This window comes from Sapajus apella, unplaced genomic scaffold, assembly GCF_009761245.1.
Source record: "Sapajus apella isolate SASKATOON/1434 unplaced genomic scaffold, GSC_monkey_1.0 scaffold25, whole genome shotgun sequence".
Taxonomy (NCBI): domain Eukaryota; kingdom Metazoa; phylum Chordata; class Mammalia; order Primates; family Cebidae; genus Sapajus; species Sapajus apella.
The window spans coordinates 22,941,189-22,959,650 of record NW_022436965.1 but is presented as its reverse complement, the minus strand read 5'-3'; the positions used below and the strand labels follow the sequence as shown (position 1 = coordinate 22,959,650).

Here is an 18,462-nt window from a genome sequence, read left to right as displayed (position 1 = left end):
TCCAGTACTGGCCCCCCTGCATCATTCTGCTTTGAGAATAATGAATTGGTGTGCCAGAAGCTATACCAAGGTGACAACTTGTGTCCCGGGCTTCCTGGCTGCAATGAACTTTAGGCAGAGGGCAGGGAAGGCAGGAATAGGTTCGTATGCCCCTGTTTTCTGCTTGGGGTTTTGAATCTCTTGGGACTGAGTTCAGGACCCAGGGTTTTTGAGAAATTGGAAGTAGATGGTCTGGGAAAACCTTAAAAAGGGATTACTGTGCTCTCTGCTAACAAAATATATGATGGTTCAGGTAATGCCGAAAAAGTAAAAGAAATGTGACCATATATGTAACATGGCAGGCTATACCATTTCTTCATGTACGTAACAATAAATAAATAGTTTTGTTTGAATATTGTCTTTGCTCCCCCAAGTGACTTCTTTAAATATATGACAATTTGGTTTAAAGAAAATCAAACACATCCTTGTTCTCTTTTCCAAGTTAACATGGAACTTAGTTTTTTTTTTAAGTGAGAAAGAAATACCGCTTATATTTTCAGTTTGCCTCAACTGTCACTATATTCTACCAACCCTCACTCATACATTTGAGCTGTATATATACACACATACATACCGCAGTGTGTTTAGCAATTGCCAGTTCCTTATTTATTTCTTGAAATGAATGAACTAAGAAAAAAGTGCCAATTGTTCTTTCCAGAGATCATGCATTCTGATAGAGAAGATGCAGGAATCCCTTTTCTAAAATGCGTCAACAAAGCTGCTTGCTCCAGACTTGAGCATGTGCTGCTCAGGTGACCTGGTGAGGGTAGAGGGGTGACTTAGGTTAGACTTATGTATATTTAAAAATACTCCCTCACCCCACGACATGCATGACAGATTCTTTTCTTAAATCTTTTTTTCCAGGAGTGATAACCACTATTTACCATTCTTTATTTCAATATCTGGATCTCCTTGCTCTCCCTCTTTTGACTGGTGTGTGTGTGTGTGTGTGTGTGTGTATGACAGAGAGAGAGAGAATGACTGACTGAATAAATGTGAGTTAGTGACTCTCAGCCCTCTTAAAACTGCCAACCCCATGGAAGGGTCACATATCTTGTGGAAAGGTCAGAGTGCAAGTGGTGGGGAGGGTAGGAGGGCTCTGATAGGCTGGGGCTGACAGGGCCATGGTCTTCAGTCCTGCCAACCTCCATAGTTTTCAGAATCCAAGTACATTTCAAGACCTCTCTCCCAACCCTGCAGTTCCCACTCTCATCCCCACAAGAGTGGGAACTGCAGGGTGGGGGCAGAGGGGTTGGTATATTTACAGATACCAACACTCAGGGAGAGAAGGCAACATTCCAGAAACCTAACTGCCTTCAGGAACTCAGACTTTAAGATGACCTGTTTTGGTCAGATCCTAGGTTGCAAACATTAAGCTAAAGGAAATCATTTAGCAAAAGCAAAGCAGATTCTGGTCAAGGGTGTTCCAGGAAGAAATAGTAGTAGGAAAGAGATGGAAAGGCAAGCTGTATCCTCTGATTCTAGAATGTTCTCTTCCTCCCAATTTCACAGCACCAAATCATAGATGAGGAGAGTGCTATGTTCCAGTATTTGCATCCCCCACAAATTCTTATGTTGAACTCCTAACCCCCATGGTGATGGTATTAGGGGGTGGGGCCTTTGGGAGGTGATGAGGTCTGGAGAACAGAGCTTTTGTAACAGAGGCCCAAGGAGGCTCATTTGTCCTTTGCGCCACCCGAGGACACAGCTAGAAGGTGCCAAGTATGAACCAGAAAGCAGGGCCTCACCAGTCATTGAATCTGCCAAAGCCTTGATCTTGGACTTCCCAGCTTCCAGAACAGTAAGAAATACATTTCTGGTATTTATATTGTAACCAACTTATAATATTTGGTTATAGCAGCCCCAAAAGACTCAGACCAAAGCGTGTCATTAGGGAGAAGGGTAAGGATCCCTTCCTTTCCGTTATAGTTGTCCATGCTTTTTCTCATCTTAGAGTTGTCTTTTGGACCAAATTCAATGGCAACATTGTGCCTTAGCCTGCCAGGGCTTTCCTAGCTGGGCAGGATTCCTGCATCTGCCCTCTGTATGCTCCAGAGCTTGCTTGTTCCTGGGGCCAGCCCCAGGTTTTGTAGAAAACCAGGCACTGCATCTTTAAGGACCAAATTAAAGAGAAAACATATTTTGTTGTTGTTGTTGAATACACACTGTATTTAACATTTTTTTTAATCCCAGAGAAGTGAAATGCAACATCTGTTTGAGTTTATGTAACATCTGAAGACCGACAACTCAGAATTTCCTAATTAAAGTCATTTTTAAGGCACTCTGCAGAGCCAGCTTTCATCTCTTCCTTCATTGGGTTTTTCTCCAAACTGTAGCAGAATACCTGGTTTCTCTTTCTTCAAAGTGATACACACATGCTCATGCCTTAACCTGCTCTTCTGTCCTCCAGGACAGCGAAACACAGCACAATTCCAAGGAGGAAACGGTAAAAGAAGGAAATACATGGTGGTGGGGTGGCAGGGGGGAGCGGGGTAAGGAGAGAGCAGAGAGGACAAGCACAAGTAAATTAACTGATACGGTCGGTCGTAGCTGAAAAGAGAAGGAGCAGAAGGGAAATTGAACAGGGTGGGGTGGGCCAGATGGCTGGCAGCCGGTGAAAAAATAGGCTACGTTTCCCAGTGAGATCTAAATTAATTTAGCTAGTTCTCTTTTTCATTTTTTTTTCATTTTTAAAGATAGGGCCAAGGCAAGGGAGGTATCTCAGAATTATGGAGGGTGTAATGTAGGTAAGTGTGCTTGCTCGTGCTCATGCACTTATGAAGGGCTGCGATTAAAGACAGGTATGACTTGGGGGCTCTAAAATGCCCTCCTGATACAAAAGAATCTTCTTTACTGGCCCACTTCTGTGCCTGAAATTCCCACCACTACAGCCACTCTTTCGGATTAAGGCATTATCAGTAGCCCCTATTAAAATGTAAATGTCACCTGGGAAGGGTAACACTCGACTCTAGCACCCACTGACTGAACAGTCACCTATCAGAGAGTAGGACCCTGAGAGATGGGACGCAGGGCAGGGACATTTGGACCAATGGTGAGGAAGGCTTGGTGGTGTGGGATGCTGGAGAGGGAATGGCTGGGCAGCTGAGAGGAATGTGTGAAATTGTGTGCCCCGGGAAATTACTTCGATGGAGGAGATGGGACGGCAAAATGAACTTAACTACATCACAGGTTTCCCTAGGCTTTCTGTGTGTGTGTAGTGTATCTAACAGTTTGTATGGATTATACATTCTGTGTATATACCTGATATGGAATTCACTGGGGCCCATCATGAACATAGTATAGTGAAACTCCATCAAGTGAAAGACAATGAAAGCCCTCAATTGTTTTCATGTAAAATGAAGTCTGGCATCTCTATAGATCTAGATGGTTTGTATGTAGTGTGTGTACATGTACATGTACACACACACACACACACACACACACACACACACACCCCTACTCATACTCAGCAGTGGAGATCTTGTAGATGTGAAGGGTGAGATGCCTCTTCTCAGCCATCTAGGATTTGAATGCATAACAGTTGCTGTATTGTGCATCCAAATCCTAGATGGCTGAGAAGGTTGGCTGTTGGAAAAAGGACTTGCCTGGGGGGGCATTGTGACCCCTTCCTCTGTTAACAGTAGACCCTCATTCAACTCAACTGGCTCTGCAGAAATGGCCAAGGCTTGGGTTATATGACTTACATGGGCCATACCATCAAGAATGGGGCCTGGAGACAGAAATGTCGCCAAAGTGCCCTTTAAACTTTTGGAGTTTGGGCACCTGGAGAAGGTGCAGGTGGACAGAGAATCTTGCAGGGGATACGTTTCTGCTCCTAGAAAAGCTCGAAACTGTTTGGGAGCAGCCCCCAGGCTAGATGCAGGAACCAGCCTCAGAGTACCACTCATGGGACCTACCCCCTCTGCAGGGATCTGCTATGGTTGGCTGAGCTGAGGGGGAAGGTTCAGGGAGGAGAAAGGGCTGGAAGAATGGGAAGAGGACTCCGAAGAAAGCTTGGAAAGTAAAAATGAAAGGATCTGGGTGGGGAGGGGCAAGGGAGAGGTGATATTAGAACTTCTCAACCCTGTTTTCACAGAGTCATCTGGGTAACTTAAAAAACTCTGATGCCCAGGATCTACCCTTAGACGCTATGATTGGTTTGGGCAGGGGACCAGGCATGGACGTTTTTTAAGCTCCTCAGATGATTCTAATGTGCATGTGATGTTAAGAATACTACATCAGAGCAGAATGAGAAGTTTTGTTCTGCACTGTTAGGCTGAAGGTGGCTGGCCAATTCCCACCCGAGTAAAGGAGCATGAGTGGACTGGTGCAAGGTGGTTGGGTGGAGGCAGGATTCTGAGAGCTGTCTGGACAGTCGAGCCTCTGCTGATTTGTGTGGCTTTACAGCCTTATGAGCTGGTGGTTTCTAATCCAATGTCTGGCTGAAAATGTGGCTGCGGTGGAGGTGTTGGGGCGTAAGGAGAAAATTTTCCCTCTCTATTCTGAAGCTTCAAAGAGAAATAGTTCACTGTGCTCTATGGGGCCAGGAAGACAAATCCTGGGGCTGATGCTTCAAAAATGGAAATGGATTGAGTGTTGTATAATAAATATAAATAAATAAATCAGTAAGCAAGCCAATAAACAATGCACACCATTTTTGCCCTCTTATGGTGGTTTTCCCCTCACCCCACTGATCCTGGTGACTTACATTCTGCCCCTGGTCACCTGAAGGCACCCAGCCTAGCCGTGGAAGAGGGAACAAGATGACTGCCTTGGCCCTGGCTCTCTGAGGATCAGAGAACTTAGAGAAACCTAGAGAGGCCACCCACATGGAGGAGGAGGAGGAAGGGAGATACATATTCCCCATTTCCCATCCAAAAGCGTAGGGAGGGAAGGCAGGGTTTGGGAACCAAGGCTGGGTCATGTTAGGTATTTAAAGTCCAGGCTGACCAGCTCTTCATCCCGAGGAGGCTTCACTCTGAGGGTTGGGGAAAGGACTTGAGATCACAATGAACCCCATCTTTCCACACACAAAAAGATACAGCAGGCGCACCCCCCACTTCAACACAGCTCCCGATGAGCCAAGCAGGCAGCCCAGTCAGCTCCGGGCAAGTGCTGCACAGCCCACGGAGGGTGGGTAGGAGGGACTGGTCATGGGATGGGAGGAAGGCGAGGAGGTAGGCAGGATGGCACTCGTTTTAATGGGAAATCAGCTGTCCAGGGCTTCAGCTTCTGGAGCCGCCAGCCATTGCTCACTTCCTCCTTCTCACTCTGCCATGTGGTTGTGCTTGCTGGGCTTTCCTTGTCCTACTAGGAGACCTGTATGTGGATACGGAAACATGTAAATAAAGCCGGCATTAAGACAGTGATCAAAGAAAAGTCATTCCCTAAAAGCAGATGGTCATGATCTGGACTCCATTAATAGATTTCAAGGGGAGATGACCCTGAAACTTTATGCAAAATTTTTGGTCTTTATTTTCATATGCACTTCTCTGCAAAGAGAACCTATAACTGGCTGGGCACAGTGGCTCACACCTGTAATCCCAGCACTTTGAGAGGCCAAGGCGAGTGGATCACAAGATCAGGAGTTCAAGACCAGCCTGGCCAAGACAGTGAAACCCCGTCTCTACTAAAACTACAAAAATTAGCTGGGCGTGTGACAGTGACTGTAATCCCAGCTGCTTGGGAGGCTGAGGCAGAGAATCGCTTGAACCCAGGTTGCAGTGAGCCAAGATCGCGCCACTGCACTCCAGCCTGGGCGACAGGCGAGACACTGTCTCAAAACCAACAAAACAAAAAAAGAATCTGTAACTTTCATATCGTTATTTTTAAAAAGATTAAAAACAAAATATTAAAGAATTACAGGTCATTTATATGTGAAACCCATTAGTAACATACCAAGCAATCCCCAGAAATGGGGGAGGGGAGGGGAATCTGAGATTCCTGATCTGATGGCATTGTTTTTTAGCATCCAAAGTACAAAGGGACTTGCAAGAATCACTGAGACCGGAGCTCTGTAGCTTACCCAATATTCCTGTGCAAGGGGTTCACACCATGACTGAACTAAAACTGTTTTATTCCAGAGTCCAAATCACATGAGATAAAACTCATTTCTTGAATATGCAACATTAGAGAAAACTGAAGTTATTCAGTTATTCAACCTGAAGTTGTTATGTAATAATTGTGGCCGTAACAAAGTGGGTGAACTAAAGTTTAAAAATAAAAAAAAAAAGCAGTCTTGAATATATGAAGGGAGTTGCTCTAGGGTAAAGTGAAGCATCAGGCATCCTCCTCTTTTTTTCCTTGATCATTCTTCTGTTTGGTATCTTAGAATTTTTGACATGCTTGGTTTGCTTACAGGGATGCACTGCTATAATGGCACAATTTTTTTTAATAATTATAATTATAAATTAATTAGTATGTTACCTTTTTGTATTCTATGTATGTTTTCAATTTTAGGAAAAAAACCAAATTTCAAATTCTTATGTAGACAGTAAAGAAAACTTGTTCCAATTGTTTGAAGTCAGTAGACATCCCCATTACATATACAACTGGGGACATAATAGCCTAGAAGCCATTCTAGAAAGCATTCCTCCGCATTCCCTGTGCTGTGGAATGGGTGCCATGCTCTTTGGTATCAATAAATGCTACTTTCCCTTCCTTCAATAATGAGAGTGGTTAGAATTGGTCAGAGGCACTGACTGTGGCAGGCTTTACCAGCCCTCAGTACCTTGTGTGACAAAGAATGACAGAAATGGCAAGTACAGAGGGGGAGTGCGTGCCGCACAATGTGGCTGCACCGTGTGCAGAGGTCTTGAGACACCCTGAGTCTGCCTATTGCTCCTGGACCATACTGCAGAGATGCCTGTGTGCAAGTCACATCACCACAATGACTGCTTTATATCATCACTTCATTATATCATTTGTTATATTTATTACGCAATAAGGGTGTCTCTGGGTTAGGATAATTTTTCTGCAGAAAATATTTGGTGTGTTTGTAGTGTATCAGTTTTCTCTAAGGCAAGGCACAGAGGCTCAGAGCTCTCCATCAAACGTGCTCTCACAAGCCTAAAAACTTTGAGGGTGAATATGGTACAGAGATTGGCCTTCTTCCTATTTCACAGATGGAAAAGTGAAGATCCCAAAGACGGCCTGCATCAGACTACCATCAAGCCAAAATCGGGCCTAGGGGTCTCAGGTCTTCTGGTCCATGAGACCACCCTGTGCCAATGAACACTGCATTTGATACTGAGAGCAGGCTTGGAGAGATCTAATTCTGCTGAGGAGAAAAAGACAGGACCGTGTCAGGCTGCAGAGGGTTTGGAATCCAACTGGGTTTAAAGCCGCTTATTCGTTCACAACAAATGCCCTATTTCCCTTCTGATGAACGTGCCTGAAGAAGACAATTTCCTTTGTTTGATTTTGTGAGTGGCTCCTGGGAACAGATGCTTTCTTGCTATTTCAGAACACTAAGGAAATTTTTTTAGGTGAGACAGATGAGTCTTTAGTTCCCTGATGCATGTGCGTGCACAAAGAGGTGGGTGGGGTAGCCTCTCAGTCCCTGTTCATCTGATATGCATGTGCAGAGTCTTTCTTTCTTTCCTAATTAATTAGAAGTAATAGCTTTCCATAGTTTCTGGTACATGAGCGAGTAAAGTGGGAAATAATTTAATTGGCTGTCTTGCTTTCAAAGCCCAGTTTAATGAAATAGTTCTCAGCCTGAAGTGCATGTGTTATCTTTCCTGTTATTTTTCCAATTAACATTTCATTGGATCACGTCTGTGTGGAATATTCTAATTGGTTTGAAGGGCGGGGTGAGGGGACAAGAGCAGATGGAGAGATAGCCAGCTGTTTCTTTCATCCCGGGTGCCTGCTCTCGTACTGATGTGGCTGTAGGTTTTTCCCAGCGCCTTTCCTTGGAAGAACTCAAAGTGATTGACAAAAGTCCTGCCTGTCACCTTACTCATCCTCATGGAGCCCCTGGGCCAGAAAGGCAACATCTCCTCATAGGCACACTGGCTGGTGCACCTGGATATAGAGAACTAAGGGGGCATTTCCCTAGGTTTTGGAGTCCTCTATGATGGATGAGCCCAAGGGGGGAAAAGAAACGGCTTCTAAAGCTTCCTGTGGAAATTGTCTCCCTGAGGGCGGACTCTGTTTAGCCTGGCACATAGGAGACAGCATAGACTTGTTGACAGAACAAGTATTCAGAGGGATCCCACAACAGCCCCCCTGCTCAGATCTTCTTGTGAAGAGGGCAGTGAGTTAGAGGTGGGCATGAAGCAGGGCTGGGACTGCGGGAGGCAAGCCAGGTGCCTAGGGTCCCTGTGCACAGCCTGAGAGTGAGTGCCTTCTTAAATACTGGATCTTATGAGACCAGCCTGGGCAATATAGCAAGACTCCAGCTCTGTCAAAAAATAATAAAAATGTTGTGGATCCTAGTGCCTGCTTGGCTCACCCAGTCCCAGGACTGGCATGAAGCAAACATCCTCTCCTTCTTTACGTTTCCTCTCTGTTCCTAGTCATGTTGGCCCTCAGCCAGCCTGAGCCCAGCCCTAGGCTCAGCGATCTCACTATCCAAATACTTCATGGCACTAGCTGTATCCCTCATAGTCCCCAGTGAGGTCCATGTGGCACTGGGTCGTGCTCTGTGTCTCTGCCCTCTCCCCTCATTGCTGTAATTCTAATGTCTGTTTTCCCTTCTCCTGGGCATTTCTGACCTAGCACTCAGCTGTTTTGCGGATCAACCCGTTTTCTGGGTTAGCCAAGGACAAATGTGGGCCTGGAGGCAGAGGAGGGGCTCCTATGCTTGGCCACATGGCCTGCTGCCCAGAGGCCTGGTTTCACATTTGTCCTAGTGAGAACTGGTTAGCTTCTCTTAGGGACCATTCCCAGGCCCAGCTGGGGGAGAGGCACAGTTTAGGGTATGGGGCCAGGGAGTCCTTGGGAAGCAGCCCTGAGGCAAACTGTGTGGCTGGTCCATGTGGGGCCATAGGGAATGGGGCTGACTCGGGCAGGTGCAGAGAGACACAGGCATTCATCATATGTGCCTCCAGTGTGGTGACACAGCCTGGGCTGCAGGGTACGAAGAAGTATTTCTTCATTTGATTTGCACCCACATGGCCAAATCTGAAATACCACCGTTAAATTGTGGGGTCCCAGCTAAGATCTGGGGCATCAAAAGCTGTGTAGAGACCCACAAAAAAGTTTGAATATATATATTTATTTTTTCCTCTGTATCTTGTTTGAGCCCATAACAGAAAAAATGTAGCTGTTCCTGGCTGGTTTCTCTAGGTTTAAACTAGGCCAATTGGGGTGCGATTTCAAGTCTGGCCTAGACTTGACATTACAGCCTCCTTTCCTTTCCAAAAGGCCTCTTGGAGTTCCAGCTACACATTCTTTCTAGAGCTGCTTTCTGCAGTGCTATGCAAAAATCTTTCCCTGACCACCAGGGTTCAGGCCTCCCTGAACAAGCAAGGTGGCGGGAGGAAATGGGGACGCAGAGCCCACCACTCTTCGCAGGGGCCGGGCCTCGCTTGGCAGGAAGAGTGGGTTCTCCTGAGATGGTTTTGGGCTTCCAAGTAGATGAGGCCAGAGGGCCTGCCATCAGCTTCAGGCCCTGTGATTCTACTCAAGTCGCAAAATCTTACATGAGGCAGCACATTAGACAATTTGGAGTATTTTCAGACATCATCCACTTTCTCTCTCCGAATGTGATGCTGGCTGGGCTGTACTAATATCTCAGTTAACAGAGAAGGAAACTAAGGCTCAGAAAAGTTAAATGATTTGTTCAAGTCCAGCTACCAGCAGGATCTCCAAGATCTCAAGTCATGCTGATGTCCTGGGCTCTGAGCTCCTACCTCAGAGCACCCAAGTGGACCTCCCTTCTAATGTGGGATGGGAGAGAAATCACTTGAAGCCACAGGCTGGGCCACCTGAACCCAGACCCCTCAGTAGAACATATTCTTTCAGGTTAAAGGGCATCCGGAGATCGGTCAGGGCACGCGTGTCAAGATTCCCTTTGCTAGTCAGCCCTGCCTGAGGAACAGTAGTGGCTGGACAAGCAGAGGAGGCTGCCTGCATTTAACCAGGGAGAGAACGTTGTGTGAGAATGGAGGAAAGGTCTGGGGCAAAAATACCTGTGTGCAGAGGGCTTAAATTCTTAGCACACCACTAAGTACGCTAAGTGACTTGGACAAGTCACTTGAGCTTTCTGCTTCAAATTCCTCATTATAAAGTGGGGATATAATGCCAATCTTACAGGACTGTTGAGGATAAAATGGCAAAATATTTGTGTCTGTAATATGTAAACTGTAACACGCTCATCAGATGGGAGTCATTGCTATTAATAACAATGACAGAATGATCAGGCCGATACTAAGATTTTCAATCTTGAACAGAGATGCTACACAAAGGGAATGAAAGTGTTTATACATAAAAGGAATTTTAGAAGCCTTAGGTTGGTGATGGGCTCTGTCATGGGTGGGTGCACTGCTGACCTGGGTAGGGGATGACACTCCATCTCCCCAGATGCCGTCCTGTGAAAGTGTTTGGAATGGCCAAATAACCTTGACTGTCCTCTGGCCACTGAACTGGCAACTCTCCTGATGGCCTTCCATAGGCAGATGTCCTTCCAGGGAAACTGGAACCAGATGTACTCAAGATCTCAAAAGAAATTAATGGCAATAAGACTCTGTGGTAAAAATATCTGTGTGCACAGAGCTTGCTCACTCAGCTCCCTTTCTATCTAAGGATCATTTAGGCTTAATTATAGAGTTCAGGCATTCATTGGGTTTTTGATTAATTTTCTTTTCAGTTTGAAGAGTGTGTGAGTGTGATGGGTCTGTTTGTGTGTTTACATCTTTCTTTGCAACTCAGTTGGGAGCTGGCTCTTGCAATGTTTAATTGTGCCCTCAGTTCTAACAAGCATGTTCAATGTGCCAACCAGGGCTTAGAAAGCCATTGTTTCTACTGCTCACCCCCCAAAGGCTGCTCTTGCCATGTTGAGGGACGGCGGGTGGCAGGGCCTTGTTCGGCTGGGACCTCAGCTGCAGGATGCATGCTTTCCTTCTCCTTTTTGGCCTTGTGGCGTTTAAGGGACTCTGAGACCAGGAGAGCAGATTCCCTATTCCACTGATTACCAGTACTCTGCTAAGAGCTGTTGAGTGACAGCTAGCTCACCTACACTGCAGCCTGTCAGGCATTATTTTCTGGGCTAACCTCTGAAAGGACTTCTTTGCAAAAGAAAGCAGCGTTTGTTCTCTTATGTTTAATATGTCCATTTAATAGATTGGGAGAGACTGCATGACTATGTAAATGAAAGTGACTAGCTTTCTCCTTTTTCTTTTGTGCCTTCTGGGCAGGGATGAAAAGGAGAGGCAGAACAGGATAGTGGAAGAGCATAGAATTTGGAAAAGGCCCCAATTGAATCCTGGCTTCTGATATTTTTTTGTTTGTGTATTCATGGGTATGTCACTTAACCTCTTTGGTCTCAATTTGTTATCTGAAAATGGGGACAATAACATTCCTTAGGAGTATTACACTCCTCATCAGAACGTCTGGGGATGAGAAAATGCATGTGGAAGTCTTCTGTAAAAACACTCTATAAGTCATAGTTCTTTTATTTTACTGATCAGAATTGCTGCTTAGCACACTATTTTGACCTATGAGATACCATTCCAGCAGCAGGAGAGAGGGAGTTGTAAAAAGGTCCATGGAATGGGAGGTGGGTAGGGGACTAGCCTCTAACCTTCTCATGCGCTGTGGGCTACAGCAATGACCCAGGAATGTAACATGCATGCAGCAAAGGGCCCAGATTAAGGGTTTACCCTCCAAACAGCTGTCACAGATAAAAGGGAATCTGGAACATTCAGATTTTCTTTTACATAATAGTAACAGAGATTTTCTCTTGTTCTTTAAAGGATGGATCCAATTGTCTCTAGTTTTTAGACTCACTGGTTTGTGGGTGAATGGATTAGGGATAAAGATAATGTTCTGGTTGGAGACAAGAGGCTGTGGGTCCTAGCTAAGTGTGACCATGTTGTGAATGAGATTTGGGAGATGTGGGGCCTTGGCCCTTCCGCTGGCTAGGTATGTGATTCTGAATAGATGACCTAATTTAACGAGGCTTCAATTTCCTGTGAGATCATGGACTAAAAGATCTCAAAGGACTTGATTAAAATAATCAGATGTGATGAAATGCTTTTTCCTATGGAATTCAAAACTCTTGTGCCACCAAGTAGCCATGTGTTGTGTGTGTATGTCTAAGTCCTGATACCACCCAACTAAAACTTAATCAAGGCACTAAATGAGTCCCTGTAAACTGATGGCATCTGGCGTCAAACCCAGGCACTTTCAAGGGAAGGAGAGTTGGACGGGAGGGCAGAGGTGACCTCAACAGAGATTTCAAGGTTAATTCTCTCTTGTACAATAGACTTTGATTTGGCAATATCCTGACTAAGCTGAAAGATAACGAGCCGCAAATCACAGGAAGAAAAGGGGTCATTTCCTTGTAAAACAACAGTAACTTGAAAATAATTGGCTACAGGGCAATAGAGCGTTCTGCCAGGCTGACTTCAGAGCTGAGAGACCCAACTATAGAGTTCACAGTGGTATCAATAACAATAATCACAATGTGACTATATGCATAGTGCTTTCAACTTTTATAAATACTTTCCCATTTTTTTCATTTTGTCATTACACAATTTCCCAGGAAACTGCTATGGGGTTAATTTCTTTTAAAACTCTGAGAAAGGTGATTTTTCATGGGAAACAAGTCTAGCAAAGTATGCTATGCCTTGCTTTAGAAATACAGATATGCCTCTGAAAGAGTTATTCGTAAATATAGTTGCATAAGTCATATTTTAATGCACTAGGGGAATCTGAAAAATCTTGTATAGGATTTTTTAATGTAAATAAATTCTCGTTAATCTGTTGTTTGCTACAACTTTGGAGTTTAAAATATTGCAGGTTTTCTTAAAGTTGGGCCACATGGATTAGATTCTAGGATCAGTATCTACTCCCCAGAATCCCATAGGAGTGAAGTCTAATTCAGTCTCGGGGAGTGATTGCTGCCTATGATGTCAGCATGGAAAATAAGCTGCTTTGTACTTTAGCCATGGATCTCTTTGGAGCTGTCTTTCCCAAATAAAACAAGGAAACATGGGAAGAGACAGAGAATTCCAAAAGCAACAGCTGAATTATTTCTACATGAATGTCTCCAGGTCCTTTGTGAGCCACTGATGTATTATTAATGGCTGTTATAAATAACTTGCCATCAATAACTAATCTATAGGACAGTAGTTGATGGTTGGGATGTGAGGTTAACACTACATACTTTGGAGTAGATCTATTATCACTATTATGTAAATAAGTACCATCCTCTGGGACTAGAATCTGAAATAAATTGGACTAAATAGAATTTTTAATAAAAGTAATAAACCTGCCTGCTTTTTATTCACTATCCACAAACTCTAATAGAAGACAGCCCTTTGGAGCCAATCACAAGATTGTAAAACTGCCTTAACTTCAACTTTCTCCTTCTGAAATTAAGCTAGCAGTGTCTACTTGTTAAATCCACAATGACAATGTGAAATTTTTATAATTAGTTTGCATAGGGAGGTGGTGAACAAGCAAACATATATACAACTATATATATGGTTGAATTATTGAGAATAAAGGTACAAGCTCTTTTTTTATTGGGGAAGGAAGAGTGATTCAAGCTAGAAGAACTGCAAAACTCCTCATTACAAGGCTGGAAGCCCACAAAAAGAAGTTTTATATTGGCTTGACTAAAGGAAACCTGGCCTCTCATCTTTATTGGTTAAATCTTAGCAATACAGGCTTACTTAATATGAGTGTCTTAGATCTTCTTTAAAGAGCTGTGAAGTTAAGCCTTAGGAAGTACGTTCTCACAAATGCTCAAGCAGTTAAATTTGAGCTTCTGTGAAACAGAGCTAAAATAAATAAATATATATAAATATACAGTGTATGTATATACAAAGGCTACAGGTAGATATATAGGCACTGCTGACAAATATGCTAGTAATTATGCTATATGCCTCCTTGATGTGTGCATGCGTGTGTCTATGCATACACGTGTCCATTGTATGTGTTAAGATCATTCAGAAACTCAAAAGAAATATAATGAAAATCCAGTTCTTATTTGCTGAAATGTTCTTGAAATCTTACATGGGTTCATGGCTTATAATTTTTTAAATGTAAATTTAGGGCTAATCATTGGAACAGAATAAGCAGCTGTAAACAATATCACAGTTAGGATTTAACTAAAACACGGACAGGGTCCCAAATATCATAACTATTGCAGAATACGGGATTTACAAAGCCAAGTACTGTGATTAAAATACTCTGAGAATAAGCAATCTTTTTGGAAAGAGGTGGGTAGATGAAACTAATGAAGTGTTTCCATCTGTTAGTTCACATCAGCACCTTGGACAGTTCCAAGAAGGCTTTCTCCCTCAGAAGGGAGCAAATACCACTATTTGTCTAGTTTTCTAAGTGCTCCATTCATTCCAGTGTGTCGATCTGATGATCAACTAATAAATGCAGACATATTACTGTGTGATAAAAACTTATTCTTTCCTCTCCCCATCGCCCATTCTTTCACCACCCGTTTCCCCAGCACAGCAGGAGTTTGTCTTACGACCACCTGGTGTGGATGTTTTCACTCCTACTTCTAATTGGTTGGGAAGCAGCATTTGCCACAGGCACTGTTTAATTTCGTTTCTATCCCCTGCATCTCACAGGAAAGAAATGGTCAATAGTTCAGATAAAAGAATCATCCTGGTCAGCTCCAAAATATGGCTACTTGCATGGTAATCACAGCAAGTCTGTCAAATCAGTGATTTCTTTATTCCTAAGAGGAAGGGATTTTTCCTAAGGATTATGGTTCTACCACCCAAGGAGCAGCCCTACTCTTCAAAAGTGGCTGCAAAGGCTGGCAAACCAAGAGGTCTGCTTTGGCTCAGAAATTCAGTTTGGCTCCTGCCACCCTGGGTACCCCTCACTGCATGTCTCAGAAGCATGTGATCCACACACAGTCAGGCCAGTCTGCTTCTACTTAGGAGGGATCACAACCAGAGGTGGACCCCGCTTGGGCCTCCACATGAGGACCTGGGCATCATTGGCATTGGGTTTCACTAGTGCATTAGGGGGGATGGGTTCCATCCGGCTCAGGATCCGGGGCTGCTCCTGCTGAGTCCTGCCCACCAGCCGGGCCCGCTGCCCCAAGAGCTGAAGAGGGTCCACCTCAATGTCCACCCTCATCCTCCACTTGATGGTCTGCAGAATGATCTTCTCCTTTGTGGTGGTGTTCATGGCCACCAGCCAGGTTGTGAAACTTTGGTCTCTCTTGATTCTTGTGAGCAGCGGCACATTGCTGTCGCTCACAGGCACTGCCCATGTCACACTGGGGTAGAAGTTGTCATTCATGCTGACGGAGAACCTGGAGATCTTGTTGGTGGGGCCAACCAAGGTCACAGTTTCTGTGGTGTTCCCGTACCAAGGGTAGCTCACCCCATCTGAGTCACTGATGGCTTTTACTCTCCCTTCCCTCAAGTCAGGCAGTTCCCAGCTTGACCTGGCAAAGCAGAAGACATGCACAAGAAAAGAGGCTGAATGAATTTTTCAGAAGCTGGAGAGGTGCTCACTGCTTACTAACATAGTCAACTTGGGCAAAATGGGAAGTTCACAGGGGGAATTCAGGTCAAAAAGTTCTATGATGTGCTGTTTCAGAATTAAATGAGAACAAACCAAAATAAAAATAACAAAGCCATGCCAAAACAAGTTAAATACAACCACGGCTGACCCAATTGAGAACAGGAAGCTCAAAGAGGCAGTTGTGAGACCACACAGAGACATCAACTAGTTAGATGATGGTAATCGGCAGTTTAGAGGAATTCTTCTGCAAGAAGCACTTTCTTGGAAATATGAGTGTGAGTAAGGCTTGTTTTTTGGAAAGAAATGCTGGTTGAAATTCGATGTACCTGGAAGGCAGTATCTGGAGGAAAGAAGGGCAAAAGGAGGCAAAGTTAAAGGTTATACTAATTTCTTGGGAAATCACAGTAATAGAATTTCTACTCAACAAAGAGGGTTGTTTAGCTTCTAGGCATCAGCCAATCCATCACTTAGAAAACACAGGCATAGAAAATCTAACACAAGGAGATCATGGTCATCTTCTGGAAACCATCTGAATGTGAAAGTTGTTCTAGAGGGTGGCATACACTCTAATGCACTGCCTTCCCATTGCCTTCCAGTCCAGCCTGGAAGTCTCATAGCTTAGTTTCACAAACTTGCCGTTCTGGTACCTACATACTCCTCCTGGCTGCCTCTGACCTTATACAGAAGGAGGAACCAGTGTCTCTTCCCCCTGCCATGGACTGTTGCTAATAATTGACGATACTTACTGAGTGTTACTCTATCCAAACCAATGTGCTAAGTACATTACCTCAGTTAATATTCAAAATACTCCACAATACAAATTTTTATTTCCATTTTACACATGAGGGGATGGAGGCTTAAAGATGTTAAGGTACATGACAAAGGTCCTACAGAATGCAAGAGGTGAAGCTGGGAGTTGTCTGACTTCCAAGTCCATGGTTTTGACCACTATATCATACTGCCTTCCAAAGTACCCTGACACAGTGCTGGAGGAAGCCAGAGTGGCGAGAACTCAGGCTGTCTAATGACTTGGCAGCTCCAGGACCAGTCATGGAGAACTGGACTGGACCCCAATAAAGGCACAAGTCTAGTCAGCAGAGTCTGGCTATGTATTCTCCATATTTTCACTGCAGGGACCAGGGATGGTGCTAGGTAATAATGGACTAGAATTTAATAATTAAAGAAATGATACTGCTTCATTCATCAGCTAAGAGGTAGTGGTCTTAAGTTTGATATAAAGTTCTTCCTCCTATGAAGTGACGGAGGATCCTGCAGGGTTTTATACAAGTGGTCTAAAAGGGAGATACATTGTCAAGCTGGTGCTGATTAACATCTCCGCATCCCTTACTGTCACGTGGCTATGGAGATATTAACCACTGCCTCCAACTGGCCCCCCACAGTACCTCCTATGCCAGTCAGCCCCAGCCTGAAGTGAAGGGAGGGCTTGGCTGCCTGGGGAGGAAGTGAGCCCACAGCTGCAAGAGCCATTTCTCTTGTCATGCCCTTGGTAGCTGCTGGGAATAATTGCAGTGTATCACGGTTGGCAGACACTAAGTAAGGAATTGACCTGATGCAGAAAGTCAGAGCTCATTTTGCATATGCTTTTGCAGCTGGGGGTAGTAGCTCCCAGGTAATTCTATGCCATTTCTTACTGTACAAAAGGGAGTGTATGTTGTTTGAGTGGGTCAGAGGCTGGGCAGAGACCCAATCTGCTCATTGGGTTTGTGAAATAACCATACTGGAGTCGGTTTCATGCCCCCATGCGAAGGGCTAAGACAGTTCTTCAGTCACAATACATCTATTTTTTGTGTTGCCTAAATCTTGTTTTTCATTTCGGTTGTGACCAGTCCCTACTGGCCTTTCAGTTCTTCTTTAGGACTGGAGGGCGGGTATTCCCAGCAGTGGCAGATTGTTCTTGCTCTCCCACCCTACACACTGGGCTTACTGTGGCATATTGCCTGGGGAATTTGGTTTTGAGTGGATGTACTTTCTATTCTGTTACAACACTGTCCTTTTCAGGGGTGGCTATCTTGCTGGTGGGTTCAGTGACTTTGTCTATAGAGCCTTTATAGTTCCCATATTTTTGCCTCCCATCTTCCTGCCCAGAGCTGTGTGAGCAGAGACTTGGGGCAAGGGTCTGCAAGTCAACCTTGTAAGACAAATCAAAAAACTTCGTTTGGTCTCGGGTTTTTTTTTTTTTTTTTTTTTTTAAACAGAGATAATACAATAAAGGCACACTCTTGTGGCTTAGTAGAGAAGGAAAAGATCCTTTTTCTTGGAGGGGCTTCTAGAACAGAGAAATACAACAGGCTTCTTAACATCACATCAGAACAAACAAATCTGGCCACATGCAGTCATTGGGAATAGTGACCCTGGAGGTTACACTTTAGCTCCACCTACACGGCTGTTACTTCTGCAACTGTAGTTTTGGGAATTCCTCAGGTCAGAGGCATGCTTTCTTCCATAGCCCTATGGAACTAGGATTATATCACCAAGGGATGATTTGATTTTGGAAACAGCCAAAATTCATGATGATTTAAGTCTAGTGAATAGGGAGTTGCTTTCTACTTGAAAAATATCAAAATTTTCCTTTATGAAAAAGATACTAATACATACCCCAAGGCAGTGTCCTTCCCTTCTTCCCCGTCCCTCCCTCTCCCCCTCCCTTCCTTTCTCTTTTTTGTTTTTCCCAAACAGTTATGTCTATAAAATGCATGACTGGTTTATGTAGCTGATAAAATGTCT

The 18,462-nt window shown here is 44.3% G+C and overlaps 1 protein-coding gene across 3 annotated transcripts in view; it reads right to left on the bottom strand.

Moving 5' to 3' along the window:
* Nucleotides 1-625: 625 nt before the first annotated feature.
* The window catches only part of FAM78B (family with sequence similarity 78 member B), a 118,125-nt gene continuing 100,288 nt past the window's right edge, over nt 626-18,462 (bottom strand). The window contains exons 2-3 of one of the 3 annotated variants that reach the window (XR_004272857.1): nt 14,705-15,637; nt 626-5,358 (exon numbers count right to left, since the gene is read on the bottom strand). Coding sequence is in view for 1 of the 3 variants with exons in the window: in XM_032291532.1 (XP_032147423.1) it covers nt 15,115-15,637 (523 nt within the window). In the remaining 2 variants the exon portion in view is untranslated. Of the gene's footprint in view, nt 5,359-13,512; nt 15,638-18,462 lie in introns of those variants that run through there. The other 2 variants (XR_004272856.1, XM_032291532.1) reach the window with 2 other exon arrangements.